The sequence below is a fragment of the Phytophthora ramorum genome, assembly GCF_020800215.1.
Source record: "Phytophthora ramorum isolate Pr-102 chromosome Unknown Phyram_PR-102_s0007, whole genome shotgun sequence".
In the NCBI taxonomy this organism is placed as follows: domain Eukaryota; phylum Oomycota; class Peronosporomycetes; order Peronosporales; family Peronosporaceae; genus Phytophthora; species Phytophthora ramorum.
The window spans coordinates 2,627,892-2,646,643 of NW_027150653.1; the positions used below are offsets into that span (position 1 = coordinate 2,627,892).

Sequence of the window (18,752 nt, forward strand, 5' to 3'; positions counted from 1 at the left end):
CCTTTGCGGTAAGGGCGATCGTGCGTGCACCTGCCGGACAGAGGCGGACGATGCCGACCGTTTTTACTGTTAGTACGCGACGAGACTCGACGTCTGGTCGCAATGGTGCCGGACAGCACTGTAGACTCGCTGCGAACCTTTTAAGATCACGACAAAAGCCATTCATGGTGCTGCGATTAGAGATGCTACGTGCAAGTATTAGCTTGCGGCGTGGCGGCGAGCGAACGAGTTGAAGATTTGCTCCAGGCTGGTCTGCGAGAGGCTGTACTCCTTGATGCCCAGTCGGTTCTTGGCGGCTTCGACGACCTCGAACATGCGAGACAGCGCACTTGTCCTCTGCTCGGAGCCAGGGGCCACCTCCAATTCAGCTGACGTCTCCCCATGGCAAGAAACCCCGGACACTTTGTAGCGACAGAAGTCGGCTTGGCGCTCCAGCAGCGTCACACTGGCGAATTGGAGTCGGAGGAAGTCGTCCAGGCGCTGCATGTTGTCCTCCTGCACCCACCACTCGCAAAACGACGCCATATCGATGCTGCTTTTGTCGCGGCCCTGCCGGTTGAAAATGCGCTTCGTATTCCCAAGCGCTACGCAGAGTTGTTCGACTTGCGAGGCAGCAACTGGAGCGTGTTGCGGGATTCGCAGGTGATCAGAAACCCGACGTACCAGCTCTGAGATTGCATCCGACTGAGGCTCCTCGAGCTTGCACTCCAACATGCATCCATCGCTGAAGCGGTTTTTCAAGTGCGGGATGCTGCCGAAGCAGCGCAGACCCCCGTCAACCATGATCCCGGCCTTGCTGCACAGGGCTTCGCACTCCTCCATGGAATGGGTTGTCAGCATGACTGTAGATCGTCGTGACCGCACCGAAGCCTCCAAAATCACGTCCCAAAGCAGACGCCGAGAGAACGGGTCAACGCCAGTGGACGGCTCATCCAGCACCAACACACTCGGATCGCCGATCATTGCGATCGCTAGCGATAGCTTCCTCTTGTTTCCACCACTCAGACTTCCTGCAAGTTTGTTGGCGAAACTTTGGATCTGTAGCTTCTCCAGCAATCGGTCAACCTCCTTTTTGAGGCTGCCAGGTGTATCGAAGCCCTTGATCCGACCGAAGAGCTCGAGGTGCTCACGGACAGTCAGCAAATCAATCAACGCGTCAAATTGGGGGCAGTAGCCGATCGAATCTCGAGCTTGACTCCGTTTCTTGCGGATATCAAAACCATTAATCGTAGCTGTGCCTGATGTTGGCAGTAGGTCACCTGTAAGAACTTTCATGGTAGTAGTTTTACCCGCACCGTTCACTCCCAGGAAGCCAAAGCATTCTCCTTTTTGCAATCCAAACGATAGGCATTTCACGGCTCGTTTCCCATTCGGATATTTCTTCTCAAGCTCGAGGATTCGGACAACTTCAGAGCTGCCGTCCAGCGAGCTACAGTTTTCATGTACACGCCGGGCTTCCCTCGCGACATCTTTGTCGGTATCCTCGACATCGACAACTTTGGCTCCGGTAGACTTTTGGACGTGGAGTTTTGCATTGTTGCATGGCACGCGCTGGTAAGCACGTCGTGTGGAATCGAGCTTGGACCAGAATTGGGCGATGCGCCAGCGTGAGCTCCCCGCTCGCATCATGTCAATCCCTACGGTGAGCAAAATGAACACCGGGCACTCGATCATGAGATACCAAATGTCTGTACCAGCGATGTCAGCGTCAAAGGCACTTCGCGTGTTACTAGTGAGCCCGAAAAGTGCGATTAGATCTGCCATCAGTACGTTGAGAAGTCCATCCCCGAACGCGAACAATGGCGAGCAGCGCCAAATGTAAACTAGCACCTCATTTGCTGCTTGAGTTGAGTCCAACGAGTTCATCGTGAAGCTCAGAAGTAGCAGCAAAAGCCCTAGGAAGAAGTTGATCATAACCGTATAGAGTAAGCACTCGCTAGGTTTCTCCATGACATGGGAAAGCAGGTAAGTCCACGGGGCAATCGCAGTGCCGAACAACACAAAGAGAGTGACCATAGCAGCGGGGACGTCTTGTGTGCATGTGTCGCAAGTCTCGCCACTCAGCGAAGACGTAACACCATAGGAACGAAGAAGCAAAATAGCTGCTGCCATTGGCACGAGGTACAGCACCACATCGAAGATGAAGTTTGCTAGCCAGTAAGCAAAGAACGACATGCCGGAAAGTAGTTGCTGGTATTTGGCGTTCTGTTCCAGTTGCTTCTCTTTGACGATGTACGGCATTATCGATGCTGGGATGAACGTAAAGGCAATCACGATAAAAATGACAGCAGGGAAGCTCAGGTACGAGCTGAAGATGGAGCGCGTCCTGAAAGAAAGCGGCAGTGGGTGTGAGGAAACTCGAACTGTCATGTTTGGACCCGGTTCGTGCACACCCAAAGCTTTGGAAAGCAAAAACCGATGAATAGCACTGTCCATCATGTGCTTGTACGTCGGTGCAGCATGTGTGGATGATGAGTTCGCTAGGATGTTGTAGCTTAGCGTGTTGGTAGTTTCTGAGGCATACAACAGATAGCCGCCAAACTGTCCCCCAACAGCTGCCTCAGTTGGAGGACCAGCCAAATCTGAATTCGATGTGTACCCGTATCCCTTTTCGAAGACAAGCTCCGCAAACCGAAGGCTGTAGCCACTGGTGTCGCTCGGATCGATTGGAGGCGAATCATAGGTTATCCCGAAAACTGTAGGCGTCGTCAGTGCGTTATACACAGTCGGATCAATCTCGATCTCGTACGCAGTACCATCTGAAAAGTACGCTGGTTCAACCAACTCAGAGCACCACGCAGTACTATTTCCGAGGTTACTTGGGCAGCTAAACGGAACTGGTGTGTGCTTGGCGAGTAAATACTGCACAGATGGGGACAGTTCCAGCTTAGGGTCATTTACCAGCACTGTACTAAACTTTAGTGCTGAAAGCCCGACAAAGATGGCGACAATGGGGAGAATAGTGCTGAAGAACAGCATATTGAAGTCACGCTTTCCGCATTGTACTCTCTTGCGAAGCAAGGCGGTCATATGGTTCAAAAATGCTTTAACGGGGCTCACACGCGTAACCCGCATGACTTTGGATCCCGAAGTACCGTACTCAGGTGCACCTTTCGTATTGTACATGAACTCCACACCAACCGCTGCCTCCCAAGGTGTCACGTTAGGAGAGCCATCTCCGTCAGTTGTGACAGCACTGCTACTGCCCTCGGCGACTTTGAGAAATATCTCTTCGAGTGTGGTCACGGAAATGGCGAACGAAATAATACCAAGATCACTTTGGCGAGCCTCCAGCTCTCGGAACAAAGCTGGAAAACTAGCAGATGCCTCGAATGGCAGCTGAAAGGTGAACTCCGTTCCAATATCTGACGCAACAAGCGCTTGAGCCACGTGCTGTTGAACTAACAAGGTGACGGATTCAGAGTGTAAAGTGACAGTCGTGCCTAAAGCACCACTACTCTGTCGTACAAAACTCAAACGATAGCCAACACCAAAACGCTTTTTCAAGAACAACGATGACCCGACACAGCGAAGCTTCCCTTCCGCCATAATGGCAATCCGATCACCTAGAATGTCTGCCTCATCCATGAAGTGAGTCGTCAAAATCAGTACGCGATCAGCGCGATTGCGCTGAATAAGCTCCCATGTGCTGCGTCGGCTGTACGGGTCCATTCCTGCAGTTGGTTCATCCAGGAAGACCACTGAACTATCACCCAAGAAGGCTATCGCGAGTGATAGTTTGCGCTGCATTCCCCCTGACAAAGCATGCGATTGCACGTGGCTCTTATCCTTCAAGCCGACTTCGTTGATTTTCCTCGTCACCTCCATCGCTAGTTCGCTCCTGTCAGTGATTCCCTTCAGGCGCCCGTAAAAGATCAAGTGTTCCTTCACAGTCAAGTCTGGATACAACACACTATGCTGAGGGCAGTAGCCAAGAGAGTGGCGGATGAACCTCATATCGGTGACGATGGAATAGCCACGAACCCAAGCATTTCCATTTGATGGTGCCGTCATTCCTGTTAGCATAGACATTACCGTTGTTTTCCCTGCACCATTATGACCAAGCAAGCACGTGATTTGACCTTCGTAGAGCTTTAACCGCAGCCCATCAACCGCAATCTTCGTGCCCCCGGGAACTGAAAATTCCTTTCGCAAGCCCGCAATAACTACAGCACGACCATTTTTTTCTTGCTCTTTAAGGTCAAGACCAACCGCCTCCACCGTGTCGCCCTCCTTTGAGATATCTCCTAGTTCCTCGTCTGGTAGTGTTTCGGCTGACACAAGCTTAGAAGCCTGTGGGAACCAATACACCTTCGTGAAGAAAAAATACCATTTCTCCGCAACACCAAACTCTTGCGGAACCACTTTCTCGAAGTACTTTCCAAGTAGAAAATAAAGCAGAGTGTCCAGGATCTGCATTCCGACAGCGTTTGCAAACCGAAAATTGTTGACTTCTTCGTTCGCGTTTTCGTTGGTCACCCCTACATCGTACGATTCGAGCTTGGCGATCACACTGACACCTTGAGAAAGCGAAATCGGTGGGAGCAATCCAGCGAGCGTTCGAGCTGACTCACTGGAGTCATTGTTAAAGCTGTAAGATATGAAAAACATCATGAAGAACAGGCCCATACCCGCTAGTGACCCTGCTCGTGCCCGCGAGAATAAGGTGCTGATCATGAAGCCGTAGCTAAAGCTGCTCGTCGCGAAAGTGAAGAAGAATATAAACAGCAGCTTGACGTCTGATTTTGGGAAAAGTAACCCGTGTGCCCCTAGCGTTTGGAGTATTGCTCCTAGCAGTAAAATTGGCACGTAAGCAAGCACCCAACCAGCAAGAAGTTCGCCATTCTGGGCTCCAAGGATACACATGAGCTCTCGAGATCTCGTTTCCTTTTCCATGAGAAAGGACACGATGACACGCGAGACGAGGTACAGGTAAGAGAGAACGAAGCCTATAGGGAATACCAACGCAACCTTACCGAAGAATGGTGCATAGCGAAATGCTTGTGTAGGACTTCCATAGACGGCTGCACCGTGGAAAGACTGGGGTGCAATGCGCAGCGGTACCAAAAGCGTTTCTACACTCAATGCTGGAATGGTGTCCACGGAGACATTCGGAAGGCTCACGGAAGCCATTTCAGTGATCAAGTCCTTGACGGTGTTCAGCAATGTGAAAGCTGTGCCGATGAGCATATCATTCTCCACTTGCAGCAGCAGTCGGCGGTCATTTTCTGTATCTGCTGGCATAACAGCCTGATGGACTTGACACGTCCCGTCAATTGAACCTACCTGAACGTTCCACGTTGGCATGCAATTGAGAAAGCGTGCTATCAATGTCTGCAGAGTCATGAACCCTCGCGTCGTGTACGCCATCGTACCCTCCGCTGGTGCGAAGTTTAGCTGTTGACTGGGTCTCGGCTTTTTCGTTTTTGGCACAGATGACAAGCTCCCCGTCGAGTTGAATCGCAGGGAATATTCAATCGGGTAGCCATTCAAATCCCCAAAAGCAGAAGTATCTTGCGGGAAGTTTTGGAAGGCAATGGCTGCATAAATCTTTGGATGGTCGACATCCGTGCCGTATTCTTTGCTGGAAATATACGTCTCCATGGCTGTCTCGTTGTCGAAAAATACATGGGAGTCGGTGAAGCTTGGAATCGTCAATAATGAAATGCCTCTTATGGCTGGAGCAAGAGCTATGCGCGGGTACCAATTTTCTAACGCTGTGGCAAAGTACTCTCGCGTATACGGCGTGTCAGGAGTGATGGCGATCTTGTACGGCACCACTTTTCCTTGACAAGCAGCAGGCACGTGATACATGGTTCGTGCTGCTCCCGTGTAACCTAGCAGCAGAAACTTTAGTGCGCAATCCATCAGTGCGTCGCCCCCCAATTCGTCAAGTTTGTCTCCTTCCATGAGAGCTTGCAGAGACAAACTGAGCAGCAACCCCGGCATAGTCGTTTCCGTGAAATAGAACCGAGGAATTCGTAGACTATTGCTTAGGGCCTCCAGCAGTGCATTTGCCGACATTCCGGTCGATGAGCTGTTACTGCTGTTGCTCGCACTCGCAGAATTATCCGGTAAAGTAATTCCGACGCTACTCAAGCCTTCTTCGAGCGACGACGCATAATCTGTAGTATTGAAGAGGCTCCAAGCGGAGCCATGATCTGGAGCAGAGCTGTTCGCGTCACTGGTCGCCCACCCTGCTGGGATGTCTAGGTCGGGTTCAAACCTCTTCAGCGCCACGAACAATAGAATGCAAAGCAACGGGTTTAGCACTTCGCTCCACGTCGCGAACGGGTGACGTCTCTTGATCGTCCAGTTTTTCGCCACCAGCGCTCGGACCACTGGCCAGGAGCGTCGAGTCTTCATCCGTTGCCACCCGTAGCTCAATCAATGAACCACCTCGGTGAAACCTAATGTTTTTTTGTAAAACACATTGAAACGGAAAAACTCCTCCTATTCCTAGTCAAGTGGACGCCAAACTAGCACTGGTCCTGTCGTTATAGGGCCAAGAGGGTCCTCACTTTGCTTCGTCCTCTTTTGCCTCGCGCTTGGCCTTCGCCGCTGCGATCTGCATGAATTACAATACCAATGATTGCATAGTTTTAGCGATTATTATCCTGGCTGTAGTTATCAGGTTCTTTTGGTGGTCTTGCCTTGGCTGCCGTGGCCTCTTTCCGACTGCCAAACTTGCGATTCTTGCCGTGGATGCGGCTCGCCTGTCCGCTAGAGGTGGTGGCCGCGATGGCCTGCGCCGCCGTCTCCTCGCACGCCTGCTTGAGCTTCAACGCCACGCGCTTGTGCTGGATGTCCGCCATCGTCTTGGAAAGTAACCCAAGGTTACGTATCGACTTCCACCGTAACTATTACGGATTACGCGGGTTACGGTAACCCGCGTAATCCGTAAAACATTGCAACTATTGGCGAGCGGCGATCATGATGCCCCGAAGCAGCGTTTCCTCCGTCAAGAAAACGGCGTCGACCACGGAAGGTGCGTGGCCATGACAATAGATTGATTGCAAAATGGTTATGATGCTGATTGCAGTGATTCACTCTGTGGTGACCTTGCAGCGCCAATATGGAAAGCGTATCTGGCCATCCGGACGGGCAATGCTAGTGGAGCTCTCAATGCCGGCAACGCAGTTAATTATACAAGAAGAGGCAGCAATAGTGACAATGTTCGCGGTCGGAAGAGAACGAAGCCGTCAGCCACTCGAGGTGGGGCAGGAACTGCGATCTGGTTGATGTTGGCCACGCCCTTGACGACGACGCGACGCAGCGGCGAAGAGGATGGCGCTGCCGTGTTAAAGAGCATTCGACACTACTGGGAGCAGTTGAGTGTGAACGAGCGCCAACAGATTTTGTTCTTGGACGAGCCCGAGCTCGTGAAGCAGCTCTATAAACTCAACCTGAGTTTGCTGTGCGTGGGGCTAATGCAGCGCCACCTCAAGACCTCGAATCGGACAGCCACAGATGCATCGACTGCCAAAGCGAAAACAGCGGCGACGGTGACGTCAAAGAACGTACCCGTTGCTCCTGCTACGCCGGTGATCCAAGAACGAACAGCTGCAGGAACTACTACTACGCCGTCGACGCGTGCAGCAACAGATACTTCTTCGGAGAAGACGTACGAACTCCTTGAAGCGATGGAGTTCATGGATATCGGCACAGGTGCGCATCTTCAGTGTGACGGCACAGCTACTATCTTTCTCACTCTTATGTCGGTGCGATAATGCAGGCATTCTAACAGTGAAAACGGAGCTGGCCGAGGACACTGATCGGCTTTTTACGCTGGTGGGAGACGTGCTTGTCGGATTTCTGACGTCGATCCACGTTCTGACGGAGGCCAACTTCAACAAACTCTTCGTGGCGGAAAGCGAGACCATCAATGCCTGGGAAAACTACCAGCGTCTGATCGCAATGCTGGTGGAGCAGGTAGGACGAATTGGTTTGTCTAATTGATCATTGACCATGGCACTAATATGCTGTTTGCTTTCTGCGAGTTAGCTGATTTTACGAAGCTATGTCAACCACTTGGAGAAGGAGGCAGCTCAACAAATGGAGCAACTACTATTGGAAGTGTCGCTTGAGGATAAAGTGGCAAGCACAGCAACGAGCACGTCAACCCCTCACAACAAAAAGACGAACAAGAAGAAAAAGAAGAAGAAATCGACAGCACGTGCAGTTTCAGATGCCCAGCACAGCGACATATCCAGGCTTGCCACGGAGAGCAAATCTGATTGTAGCCATATGGACAGTGGCGCATCAACCCAACAGCAGAGCGAAGAGGTTGCGGAGGAGGAACCAGCCCCCGAGCCAATGCCTCAGATCATATCAATTACCATTGACAGCGACTGTCATCGGATTTCATCTACAGGATCAGTCGACACTGTCGCGCTGGATGTCGATGAAGTCATGCCCACAGAAGTGGAGAATCTTTCGAAAAGGTCATCAGGATTGAATCCCCACGCTCTTGTCTTCCAGCCCCAAGAACATGTGACGACAGGTCATAGCGTTGACGAGCGCAGTCCACTCGGTGGGAAGCGTAAATTTGACGAGTATGTCGTTAGCGTGCCGTGGGAGGACGTTGCCAGCGATGATGGCAGTACGTTCGACAGCCGCAGCGTCGAGGGCGACATCTCTGATGCAGAAGATGATAAAGGTGATAACCGGCGCTGGAGGAAACAGCGTCGACGCGAACAAGATGCAGAGCTGGAGTGGCAGCTGCAGCAGGTGTACGCGTCTGCGTCGTCGCTCTTCGGTTGGGACTTTTCTAGGCAGTGCGAGCTGCCAGACCCCGGAGCGAACCTGCCCTGGAGCGAGTCTACTCTGTGGAGAACGGCTCCGAAAGAAGTGGTGCGGTACTTTTCGCCTGGCAACGGCGACTCGTACTCGAGATTCCATGCACCTCAGCTCCTGCCGCGTTCTGGTCCTCCACCGTCGAGATACTACTTCCACCCAGGGCCGCCGTTTGGGCCGCAGTTGCTGCCTCCTCCAGGCTTGGAGCCACATGGCAGCTTTGGTTTCCCTGCGCCGGAGTTTCCCATGGTTGTGGCGTCCCCCGATTTCTCCAACGCGCAGTACCATCCGAGTCGCGACGAGAACCAAGTTGACGTCTGAGCGTCTGCGATGTGTGCACATTATTCAAAACCTAATTTATTATGTCTGTTCATTCCTTACCTGTCGCCTTCGCTCAGGAATCAAAAAGAAAGCGGACAGACAAAACCTAAATTGATTTTCTTTGCAATGATCTTCATCCAACCGTGCAACAAACAGAAAACTAAGCTAACCTGAAGATACAGGAAACAATTGCGAAGTTCCTTCAACTGCGATAACCAGCGATTCCCGATCCTTCTTTCAGGTCGAAATATCCACTCAGCAGTGTCATTGGAACTTCGATCCTGCCAGGAGATCTAGACACAGCCAATGCTCTTATTCGCTCAATGTGCACGGAAGTCCGTTAGTTTCATGCAAACGACGAACACGACCCCCCGTTCACCCTGCAGGTGTTCTTCATCGGCAGCCGCCTTGGGGGTTTGTTGGACTGCTCTAAGCGTATATGTTTACTTCTTGGCTGGGCCGAAGAGCCCACCGTCGTCATCCCAATCGGAGTCGGAGGAATCCGAGTCCGACTCCGCCGCACGCATTTGAGCAGCAGCACTGGGGATGGGTGGGTGAACGACGGATGCAGTAGTTCCCGTCGGCGGCCCGAACAGCGAACCTGACGGCGCTGCAGTTTGCGATGGTGCTGGGGTAGGGGTACTTGCTACAGTTGGCGCTAGAGCTGGGGTCGTGATAGCCTTTGCAGGGGCTGGCTTCGACGTTGCTGCACCAAAAAGGTCACCGTCATCGTCGCTCCAGTCATCGCTATCATCGTCCGATGATATTTGCCGATTAATCAAAGGTCTGACAGGCGGCACCGACGTAGCCACCGCAGGCGTAGGTGCTGCAATAGGAACGGGCGTCGGGGTCGGCGTCGATCGCACGGGTGGTGCTCCAAACAGACCTCCATCGTCCGAGTCACTCGAGTCGCTGAGCACGCGAGGTCGGGCTGGAGCTGCAGGGGCTGCAACTGGCGCAACAGCGACAGGCTTGGGCGGTTGCGAGGTTCCAAAAAGACCTCCGTCGTCGTAATCACTATCGCTATCGCTGACATCGTGCGTCACTACAGGCGATGGCCTTGATGCAACAACTGGAGGTGGTTTTGCAGCTACCGGCGGTGGAACGGCGGCATTGCTTGGCTTGCTTGCGCCAAAAAGACCCCCACCGTCACTGTCATCACTGTCGTCGCTGTCACCTTCACCAAACAGCCCGCTTTGCGGTGCACGGTGTACCGGCTGTGGGCGAGGAGGTGGTGCTGAGGGCGCTGCAGTTGCTGAGAGAGTAGATTGCGGCTTCGCACCAAACAGACCCCCATCTTCGTCTTCATCATCATCGTCGTCATCGCTACTATCAGAATACATTGGACGTCGGGCTGGAGGGGTAGCAGTGGGCGGCAATGCCGCAGTCTTTGGAGTCGGTGTAGCTGCTTTTGCTGGTGCAGCCCCGAAAAGTCCACCATCGTCATTGTCATCACTGCTGTCGTCTGACAAATCGAGGCGACGAGACTGCTGCGGCGGTGGCAGTACGGACACACCTGCAGGCGTCTTTTTCGTGTCTTTTGTGGAGCCGGATGGACGTCCAAAAAGGCCACTTATCGTGGACTCGGTGTCGCTGTCGTTGTCGCTGGAAAGGAGGATCTTCTTCGATTGAAGCGTATTTGACTCTTTGGGAGTTGTCTCGCCCATAGGGGGTAAACGGAAGCCTTGAGGTGGTGCTTGAGCCGTCGGGGTTGTAGTTTTCTTGGTACTACTAAACAATGCCCCTTCTCCTTCCGAAGACGAAGAGCCAAACGAGTCTGATCGGCGTGAAGTGAAGCGTTTACTACTGTTACGACGCTTCGAAGTACCGGTACTTCCGCCAAACAAGTCATCGCTAGTAGATGACTTTCCAGCAGACAGTGACGGATGCTGTTTTGGTTCTTCGTCAGTGGCGAACGCCCGGGGTTTCGTTGCGGGGGCCGAGCCGAACAAGCCGACCTCGCTCTCTTCATCGGAGCTGGCAACGAACCGGTCCTTCCTTGCAGGAGTAGGAGCAGCAAAAGGCGGCGGTGTTTCATGCTCGCGGCGGCTCGTTGAACTTTGTTTGCGTTTCGCCGTAGTTTGACTCTCGGCGTCGCTGTCGCTGGTCCAGTCACTATCGTCGCTTTCTTCATCCTCGTCAAACACAGGACGGCGTCGAGAACTACGCGAAGATGAAGCTTTCGGGAGCGGGGTGGCTGTTTCCGGCACTGACGGACGACCAAATAGTCCACTCGTATCACTCTCATCCGAATCAGCACGCCGTCGAGACGGCTCAAGCGTCGGCGGGCGGCCGAACAGTCCGCTGGTATCACTCTCATCTGAATCCGCGCGTCTTCTTGGTGGTGGTGGCGCCGCAACAGAAGATCCGCTCGACTCCTCCGAGCTTGACCGGTAGCGAGAGCGCGAAGAGCGTTTCCCCCCCCTCTCCGACGACGATTCGGATGCCGAGTCCGAGCTGCTGTACGACGAGGCGTAGCTCGAGTCGCTGTCACTGTCCGAAAACTCCTCAGGTGCAGCGCCCAGTCCGAGCGTTTCGTCCTCGAGGAACTCTCGAGTGCCGATGATAAAGGGCAGCGGGCGTTCGTTGTAGATGTCCAGCACCGTGTCAAACTGCGATGACGTGTCGCTTGTATCGTCCTCCTCGTCCATCATTACGAAGAGCTTCATGGCCTCCAGGCCCATGTCCAGTGCCGCCCTATATTTGTTCACAATGGACTCGGCCGCGGCCTTGGCGCCTCCGTCCTTGGCTTCGGCAGCTGCATCGGGTACACTCTCCGCCGTCCCCTTGTCCTTGTCCACCTCGGTCTTCTCCTCGTTCATCTGAGCGCTCTCTACGCCGAAGAAATCCTCCTGCTCCTCGTCGTACACGCGGTTCTCGATGAATTGGTTGTTAGACAGCATTAGAAACTGGTTGAACGTGTTTTTGAGCCGCACGTGGGCCGAGTCCGCGTCCGCCGCGATGTCCCGCACGCTGTCCTCCAGCGCCTTTGTGCGCGCAAACAGCCCGGCCGAGTAGCGCTTTAGAAACGCGTGCAGCTCGTGGTCCGAGTGCAACGTCCAGTTAGAAACGTCCAGCGCCAGGTCCGCCAGCGTCTTGGCATCGGTCCCTTTAGGACCAGGGGAAACCTCAGCTTCGGGTGCGGAAGGCACGCTGTCTTCCGGGGGCGGAGGCACCACGGCCAGCGCGCTCGAGGCCGCTGGCGCCGCCTCCAGAGCCAGCATCTCGGACATCTCTGATTACTCCAGATTTCTAATTGAAGGAGGGGGATGTGACACTGAAACGAGGGAAACAGGGCACTAGACAAGTTGAAGTGCTGGAAGACGTCAATGGAGCCGTCAGGAAACGCTGCTCGCTCAGCAAGAACACATACGTCCAATTGTCCTTCAATGCGCGCTCCAATTCCTGCTGCGAGGCCTCTAACGGTATCACCTGCTGGCGTCGGCGGCGGTAGTACAGAAGTCATGCGTGTAGTGCACACGCACATGTCCATGGCTGCCTGAGCGCGTGTATAAAGTGAAGAAGCAGGTGGGTTTCGGCTTTGCAGACTTCTCGACATTGTAAGTTTACAAGACGTTCCAGGCGTGCTTTGCCGAGGTGCAACTGAACCAGCGATTCGCGCCGGACGTGTACGTGGGCGCGAATCGCTGGTCGTGGTGCCCGTATTCATGAATAGAGGCTCGAGGGAGATTTGTGGTCGCTGCGACGACTTCTGGACGCCGGAGAAGAGCAGCAACTTGGACTGGTGGCTGAACAACCAGTTTGGAGAGATTGACGAGTAGGCGGTGCACATGGTGCGCCTGTCGGACGACTGCACGCTGCTGCGTGGACCGGAGCGTATTCCCGACGTGTGGTCCGGTATAAAGGCTGTATCTAAATAAGAGAGTAAATGAGAGTAATTTGCCGGAATTACGTAACTTACACTATTTCGTACTTAATATGTCGCAATGCTGGGCACTTGTGGTCCAGAGCAAAAGCTACTCTAGAGTCCCCGGTGAGATGGCTCTGCTGCTGCGTAGCGTGACTTCCGTGGCCGCCAAGCGGGCGACAGCCTGCGCTCTGGCGGACGCCGCGAGCGTACGTGGCTTCGCGGCCAAGAAGGAAAAGAAGAAGAAGGGCAAGAAGGGCGGCGATGACAACTTCGAGCAGATGCTACGCGCCATCAAGGGCCAGTACCCGGACGCGTACGTCACCGCACTGCGATGAATTCATTGCGAAACAATTGCCAATAATGTAATGTCATTATGTGCTTGATGACGGCAGCGAGGAGTGGACAGAGGAGGAGCAGCAGCGCCACCAGGAGATTGGCCGCCGTTACAACTCCATGAGCTCCATCGAGCACAACCACTTGATGCGCGACGTGCAGACCAAGATCGACCTCAAGTGGGAGGCCATCAACGCGCTGCCCGTGGAGCTACAGGCTGAGGCGCTGGAGATCGACGACGCGGCCATCCCAGAGGGACGCGGCATGGCCACCTGGACGCCTCCCATCCCGGGCTTCCGACGATACACGGACGAAGACGACGAGACGATGACCTAAGGCAGAGGTGACAGGTTTCAGCCGTCGATATGCAGAGAAGCAAACGGCAAATAGAGCAGAGGATGTGAAAGAGCAGCGTTGCAATGCTAAGAGTTTGGTGGTGAGCTATGCTATACTGCTTTGATGGTGGTTGCTGTCTGTTGGTTTGTGCTACGTGCTAAGTGAATCGCGCTGCTCTTCGTCACGCATTGTGTGATCAAATGCTCCTAAAGATATTGGAGCGATTTTTCTGTCTGTGTCTTCTTCTTCGTCGTCGGCGTCTTTATCGAGACTTCCTGGTCGTGAGGCTGCTGGCTGCTTGTTCCACCACTCGCGGACATTGCGTTGGATGACCAGAGATGCGAGTGCGTGCGCCTTCATGCGCGCGAAGTTTTTCCGACAGAGAACACCGCGAGTGGCAGCTTGAAATTTGATAGCGACGTGCTTGGTCTGCAGAAAACTGCGGCGTGCCAGCATGCTGCGTGTTGCTGCCTGGACGGTAACAGCGGCACGCTCGCGCTCTGACAGCTCGCTTGGCTCTGCAGCTTCATGCTGCTTTTGCTGGTCCTGAATACTCTGCGTGGCTTCACATAACTGTTTGGTCGTCTCACGCATGTTCTTACAATTCCGCTTCAGCAGCCATGCGCGGATACCGTGTTGCAAAACCTTCACCTCGTCTTCTAAGGACTGCTTCTCCTCCGGACCCATTAGCTCCATGGCCGCTTGAAGCTTTGTTAGGCTCTCCTCATCTTCGGCAATTACACTCTGAACATCCGAGTCGTTCTCCCCTCCAGATAGCAGTAATCGACTACCGACAAGATTTGAGTCCATGCCAACCATGCTGGCCGGAGATGAGCCAAAGCCCGCCGATGTCCCCGTGCTACTGCAACTAGGAGAGTTTAAAATTTCTTCACCAACGCTGCTATCACGACGCCGGGCAGGGTGGCCAACTGAGTCTCTAGAGATACTCAACGAGAGAGCACATTTGTCGTGCAAACTCATGGTAGAAAAGGCTCCAAGTAGGAGCTTCCGATTGTGCTCTTGATTTTCTCCTACCTGCAAAATCAACAAACGCAAGTCGACGTAGTGATCATATCATCAGTACCTTGCAACAACACACGGAGTATTGATAACGTACGTATGAAGTAGACTTCGCTGATAAACTTGCTTCGCAGGGGCTCTCGCAACTGTTAGAGTGAGAACGAGCGGGGTAGGAACTACCGGTAGGCCCCATGTGACCATAGCTCTCCAGAAGACCCATGTCTCCAGCATCCATATAAGGTGTGGGGGCATCGTCAATCTCCATCGGCGATCCACCAAACCCATAAATTTCATCGACAACTTCTAAGTCTTCTGCTACGTCACCTCCCATGTGATGACGCAGCTTCGATGCTACGTCTGTATGACCCGACTTCTCAGCACGATCGGCAGGAGTCAGCTTGTCAAAGTCACGCACTTGTAAATCTGCCCCAGATTGTAACAGTACATCTACCACTTCGTTATGACCGCACCCTGCGGCTAAATGGAGTGCTGTCTGGCCTTGAGTACTCTGCTGGTTAATATGTGCACCATGAGCGACAAGCACTGGCACGAGTTGTGAATAATTGTAGAAGCTCACGTAGTGCAGCAGACTCAGACCAGTTTCATCGAGAGAATTGAGTTCCTCCAGCAGCTCTTCACTCGTGTGCGCCACTGTCACAAGCTGATGCACAACACGCTCCAGCAGTTTCTCAGACAATTGCTCCAGATCGTTGTCGCTCAGTGCCTCGATCGTACAGTCGTCCAACGCAATCGGTCTCCCACTAGAGGATATCAATGTGCTGGGTGGGTCATTAGAACCACTTGATTGAGACAACGGCTGGCTTGATTGATGTTCTTGTCTAGCCGACGCATCTGTGGATGGTGACCTAGTTGGAGAAGATGGTCCATGGTCAGATTCTGAGAGCACTCCTTTTTCGCCACTAATACTGTGCGGATCAAACAAAAACGCATTGTTGGTAGTCGGTTCTGCTGCTCTCGTCCGTATTGCCTGGTGGAACTCTGACAACCGCTCCACGACTCGAATCTTGCACTGCCGCTCGTCCACTATACAACGCATTATTCAAAAGGGTGGACATGTGAGCAAACAAAGTCTCGTACAGAACAAATGAACGACTTACAATCGGATTCCACGTATGATGATAGATTCCTGTTCGATCCAGTCTGCCTGTCATTTGCTCGCTTGTAGTCCACGACAACTCGGGAATGAACAGTTGGCGACCGACCTCGCTTGCCAGTGCCAAGCATCCCGTGCACAGGAGCAAGCTCCAAGGGATCGATGTTTTCTTCCGCAGAAACAAGATTTTCCTTCACAATTTCACCCACCAGTGAAGGAGACACCTGATAATGACTCCGGTATGTGAACTGCTTCTTGTGGGACAACTGAATATTTCCCTGGTATTGGGACTCACTCCAATGGCAAACATAAATGTCAACGCTGCCAAGTTCGCGTGAACTAGGAGCTGCATAAGAACGGTTAACAAGTGGTTAGTTTTGCCCTCCGACCCAAACTCGTATCATAAGTTGCTGTCTGATGTACTCACCAGTGCACCGAAGCACAGTATCCGACACTTTTTCTGCGCGCACTTGCTTTCCACCAAACTGTACAAACAACTTCATCGGATCTTGTGTCATTCTCTCTGGTAGCTTTGCTGCTAGACAGATTAGAATCTTAGCTCCACCGTCACCAAAGTCCCAATCCGGCGAGAAATCCGATATTTCAGCCAGTTCAAATGTCTGTTGACCACCTAGGCCACTGGCGCTCTTTTCGGGAGATACTGCAGAAGCGAGGTCATTAAATACCTCCTCGTCACCAAAACCAGTCGTAATTCCGTCCATCGAATTGTCCCTAAGCAGTAGGTCCAGGTCGGAGACGTTGGTCGAAGAGTTTTGAGCCGAAATCGCCAGTGGTTCAAAGTCCATCTCGAAACAGTCTACGCGCGGAAACGCATAAGAACGTGTCAGACAGCTATCGTTTGAGTTAATACGCTAATACCGCACGCATACTTTTCATGATGGATTCCACCGTTTCTTCAGATGATAAAGGCTTGAGCGGACTCGCCTGCCGGTATGATGATAAGAGGCCTGCTGGGGTAGTACTCGTCTTAGAAGAAGTCAACGACCGCTTCACCCCCTTGTTTTTGCTGTGAGTGCTCTTGGTTTCCTGAGAGGATGGTTGGCGTGCCGCAGCTTCCTTGTTAATCTCGTCAAAGTAATGAACGAGGACAATGTTCTCCTTGGAATCGCGCACAGAATAAATCCTCCGATGGAACGTCTTCAATCAAAAATCACACAACACGATCCATTAACAATGTATTCCATTGTCTCCATCCTGCCAAGCAGATCTCCTCACCGAAGTCTCAGCAGAGTGCACATACGTCCCTAGAATGATCACTTCTCGGTTGATCACCAGCTTCGCTCGGTCCTCACGAACCTGCAACACACAATAACACCAGTGAGAACGCCATTTCGCCTCGACTCAGTCCTACGCTGCGTCGTCTCCTCACGCGTCCGCTCTTGTCCTTGCGCTTCTGCCAGTGCCAGCCATCCTTCTTGTAGTCCGAGACCTCCAACGTGTTGTAGAACAGCAGCGAGCCGCCTACCAAGCAAACATTCAACAGTGAAGACGAGCGCATCATCGCAACATGGCGTTAGGCCTGCACAATTAAGTAGCGCGACCAACGCGACGGGAGACCTACTTGGCGGCCGCAGCTGCAGCGAGTGGAGCACCGGCACGCCCACCAGCTTGCAGTGCAGCAACAAGAACACTAACTCGTCCTTCACGAGCCAGCGCCGCGTCGCTTCCTCGCGCAGAGAGGCCGCGCGCGCCTGGATGCCATCGCCCAAATTCATTCGCCGCCGTAACGTCGTCTGGCGCCTTGGCTTCAAGAGACGACGAGTACCGTGAGTTTCATGATTATGTCCGTCGCAGTGTCGCAAAACAGGAGCAAGTCATCGAGGTCGGCTGCAGTTTGCTCCTGGCTGTTTAGGCTCTAGCTTACATGTACTTTGCTCCGTTTCCAAGGGTAGTCTCTATGTGGTGTACGCGGCCTGGAGCCACGCCGCCAAAATGCGCCATTTGCGCGGCAGTGCGCTGCTTCTTGCTGCGCATTTTCATCGTGTGCCAAGCCACGCGCTCTGGGTCCTTGAAGTCGGCCACCTGCCAGACCACGCCCGGGACTCGGATGAGCTTCGCCCTCGTGGGGGCTGGCGTGTTAGCGAAGAGCTGTTGGTACATTGAAATGGTCGAGACTTCTTCGTCACCTCCGGCGGGCCCAATGCCCTCCACTTCCAGTCGCAGCGCGTCGCCCATGAGCGCAAACCCGATCTTGGTCAGTTGTTGCAAGTTCCACAGCGCCAGAGTGTTCCACGGCGACGTCAAGCCGCTCAGCTCCAGTGGTTGTACTGCAGGGTCGGGTTGGAAGGCGTGCCCGGGCAGTGCCGTGCCCACGACGAGATCATGTTCAGGATCGAAGTTTGAGCGTAGCAACGCCACTCCAGCAGCATCGACCTCGATTTCCAGAGACTGCAGTAGCAGCGTGTCAGCGTCGGGGAAGTGGTCAGCCGCTGTGCCCACCAGAGCATTCAGTGCCGGCACAAACTTGCCCCAGTAGAGCATTGGAACAATCTCCACCTTGCCGGCGAGCAAGCCCGTCGCCACTTCGTTCTGTAGCTCCGTCATGAACTCGCGCACTGAATCAACAAAGGCGCTTGTGATTTGGGAGGATGTTGGCGAGATCGAGTCGGCAGCGCCCGAGGCAGGTGCTCCGGTGATCGTTGTGGCAGTCGCAGCTGGCTGCCCCACAGCGATGAGGATGCCGCCATCCGCGTACGTCGCTGCACGGGCGCAGAACTCGCGCAGTTGACGCAACAACTTGTCAACGTCTACCCGCTCGTACTGGGTGTGACTTTGCCAGTGGAGCCGCGTGCCCACCACCGTCGTGCCCGTCATGCTGTTGCAGTGTCGAGTGCTGCTTGGCGAGTGTCATGGAAATGCGTCACATCGCGCGGTATCAGATTCAGAAACGGACATCGAGGTCCTGCTTGTATTGTATTTCACGGATGGTGGTTGAAAAGC

The 18,752-nt window shown here is 53.5% G+C and overlaps 7 protein-coding genes across 7 annotated transcripts; 2 read left to right on the forward strand and 5 right to left on the reverse strand.

Moving 5' to 3' along the window:
- Positions 1–198: 198 nt before the first annotated feature.
- On the reverse strand, positions 199–6,366 carry KRP23_8866 (Phospholipid-transporting ATPase ABCA3; the record flags this gene model as incomplete). Its single annotated transcript, XM_067894363.1, has 1 exon — positions 199–6,366. One exon carries the CDS (start codon positions 6,364–6,366, stop codon positions 199–201), a length of 6,168 nt encoding a protein of 2,055 aa, XP_067743804.1.
- Positions 6,367–6,517: 151 nt separating this feature from the next.
- On the reverse strand, positions 6,518–6,815 carry KRP23_8867 (uncharacterized protein; the record flags this gene model as incomplete). The annotated part of the gene is made up of 2 exons (XM_067894364.1): positions 6,518–6,568; positions 6,654–6,815. 2 exons carry the CDS (start codon positions 6,813–6,815, stop codon positions 6,518–6,520), a joined length of 213 nt encoding a protein of 70 aa, XP_067743805.1.
- Positions 6,816–6,933: 118 nt separating this feature from the next.
- KRP23_8868 (uncharacterized protein) lies at positions 6,934–9,117 on the forward strand (the record flags this gene model as incomplete). Its single annotated transcript, XM_067894365.1, has 4 exons — positions 6,934–6,988; positions 7,069–7,668; positions 7,736–7,932; positions 8,005–9,117. The coding sequence occupies 4 exons, from the start codon at positions 6,934–6,936 to the stop codon at positions 9,115–9,117; spliced, it is 1,965 nt and encodes a 654-aa protein (XP_067743806.1).
- Positions 9,118–9,560: 443 nt separating this feature from the next.
- Positions 9,561–12,350, reverse strand: KRP23_8869 (WASH complex subunit 2; the record flags this gene model as incomplete). Its single annotated transcript, XM_067894366.1, has 1 exon — positions 9,561–12,350. One exon carries the CDS (start codon positions 12,348–12,350, stop codon positions 9,561–9,563), a length of 2,790 nt encoding a protein of 929 aa, XP_067743807.1.
- A 766-nt stretch (positions 12,351–13,116) lies between these two features.
- Positions 13,117–13,657, forward strand: KRP23_8870 (uncharacterized protein; the record flags this gene model as incomplete). The annotated part of the gene is made up of 2 exons (XM_067894367.1): positions 13,117–13,301; positions 13,381–13,657. The coding sequence occupies 2 exons, from the start codon at positions 13,117–13,119 to the stop codon at positions 13,655–13,657; spliced, it is 462 nt and encodes a 153-aa protein (XP_067743808.1).
- A 150-nt stretch (positions 13,658–13,807) lies between these two features.
- On the reverse strand, positions 13,808–17,527 carry KRP23_8871 (Acyl-CoA-binding domain-containing protein 6; the record flags this gene model as incomplete). Its single annotated transcript, XM_067894368.1, has 8 exons — positions 13,808–14,692; positions 14,775–15,721; positions 15,796–16,137; positions 16,219–16,608; positions 16,682–16,949; positions 17,028–17,108; positions 17,182–17,273; positions 17,374–17,527. 8 exons carry the CDS (start codon positions 17,525–17,527, stop codon positions 13,808–13,810), a joined length of 3,159 nt encoding a protein of 1,052 aa, XP_067743809.1.
- A 145-nt stretch (positions 17,528–17,672) lies between these two features.
- Positions 17,673–18,626, reverse strand: KRP23_8872 (uncharacterized protein; the record flags this gene model as incomplete). The annotated part of the gene is made up of 1 exon (XM_067894370.1): positions 17,673–18,626. One exon carries the CDS (start codon positions 18,624–18,626, stop codon positions 17,673–17,675), a length of 954 nt encoding a protein of 317 aa, XP_067743810.1.
- Positions 18,627–18,752: the final 126 nt, after the last annotated feature.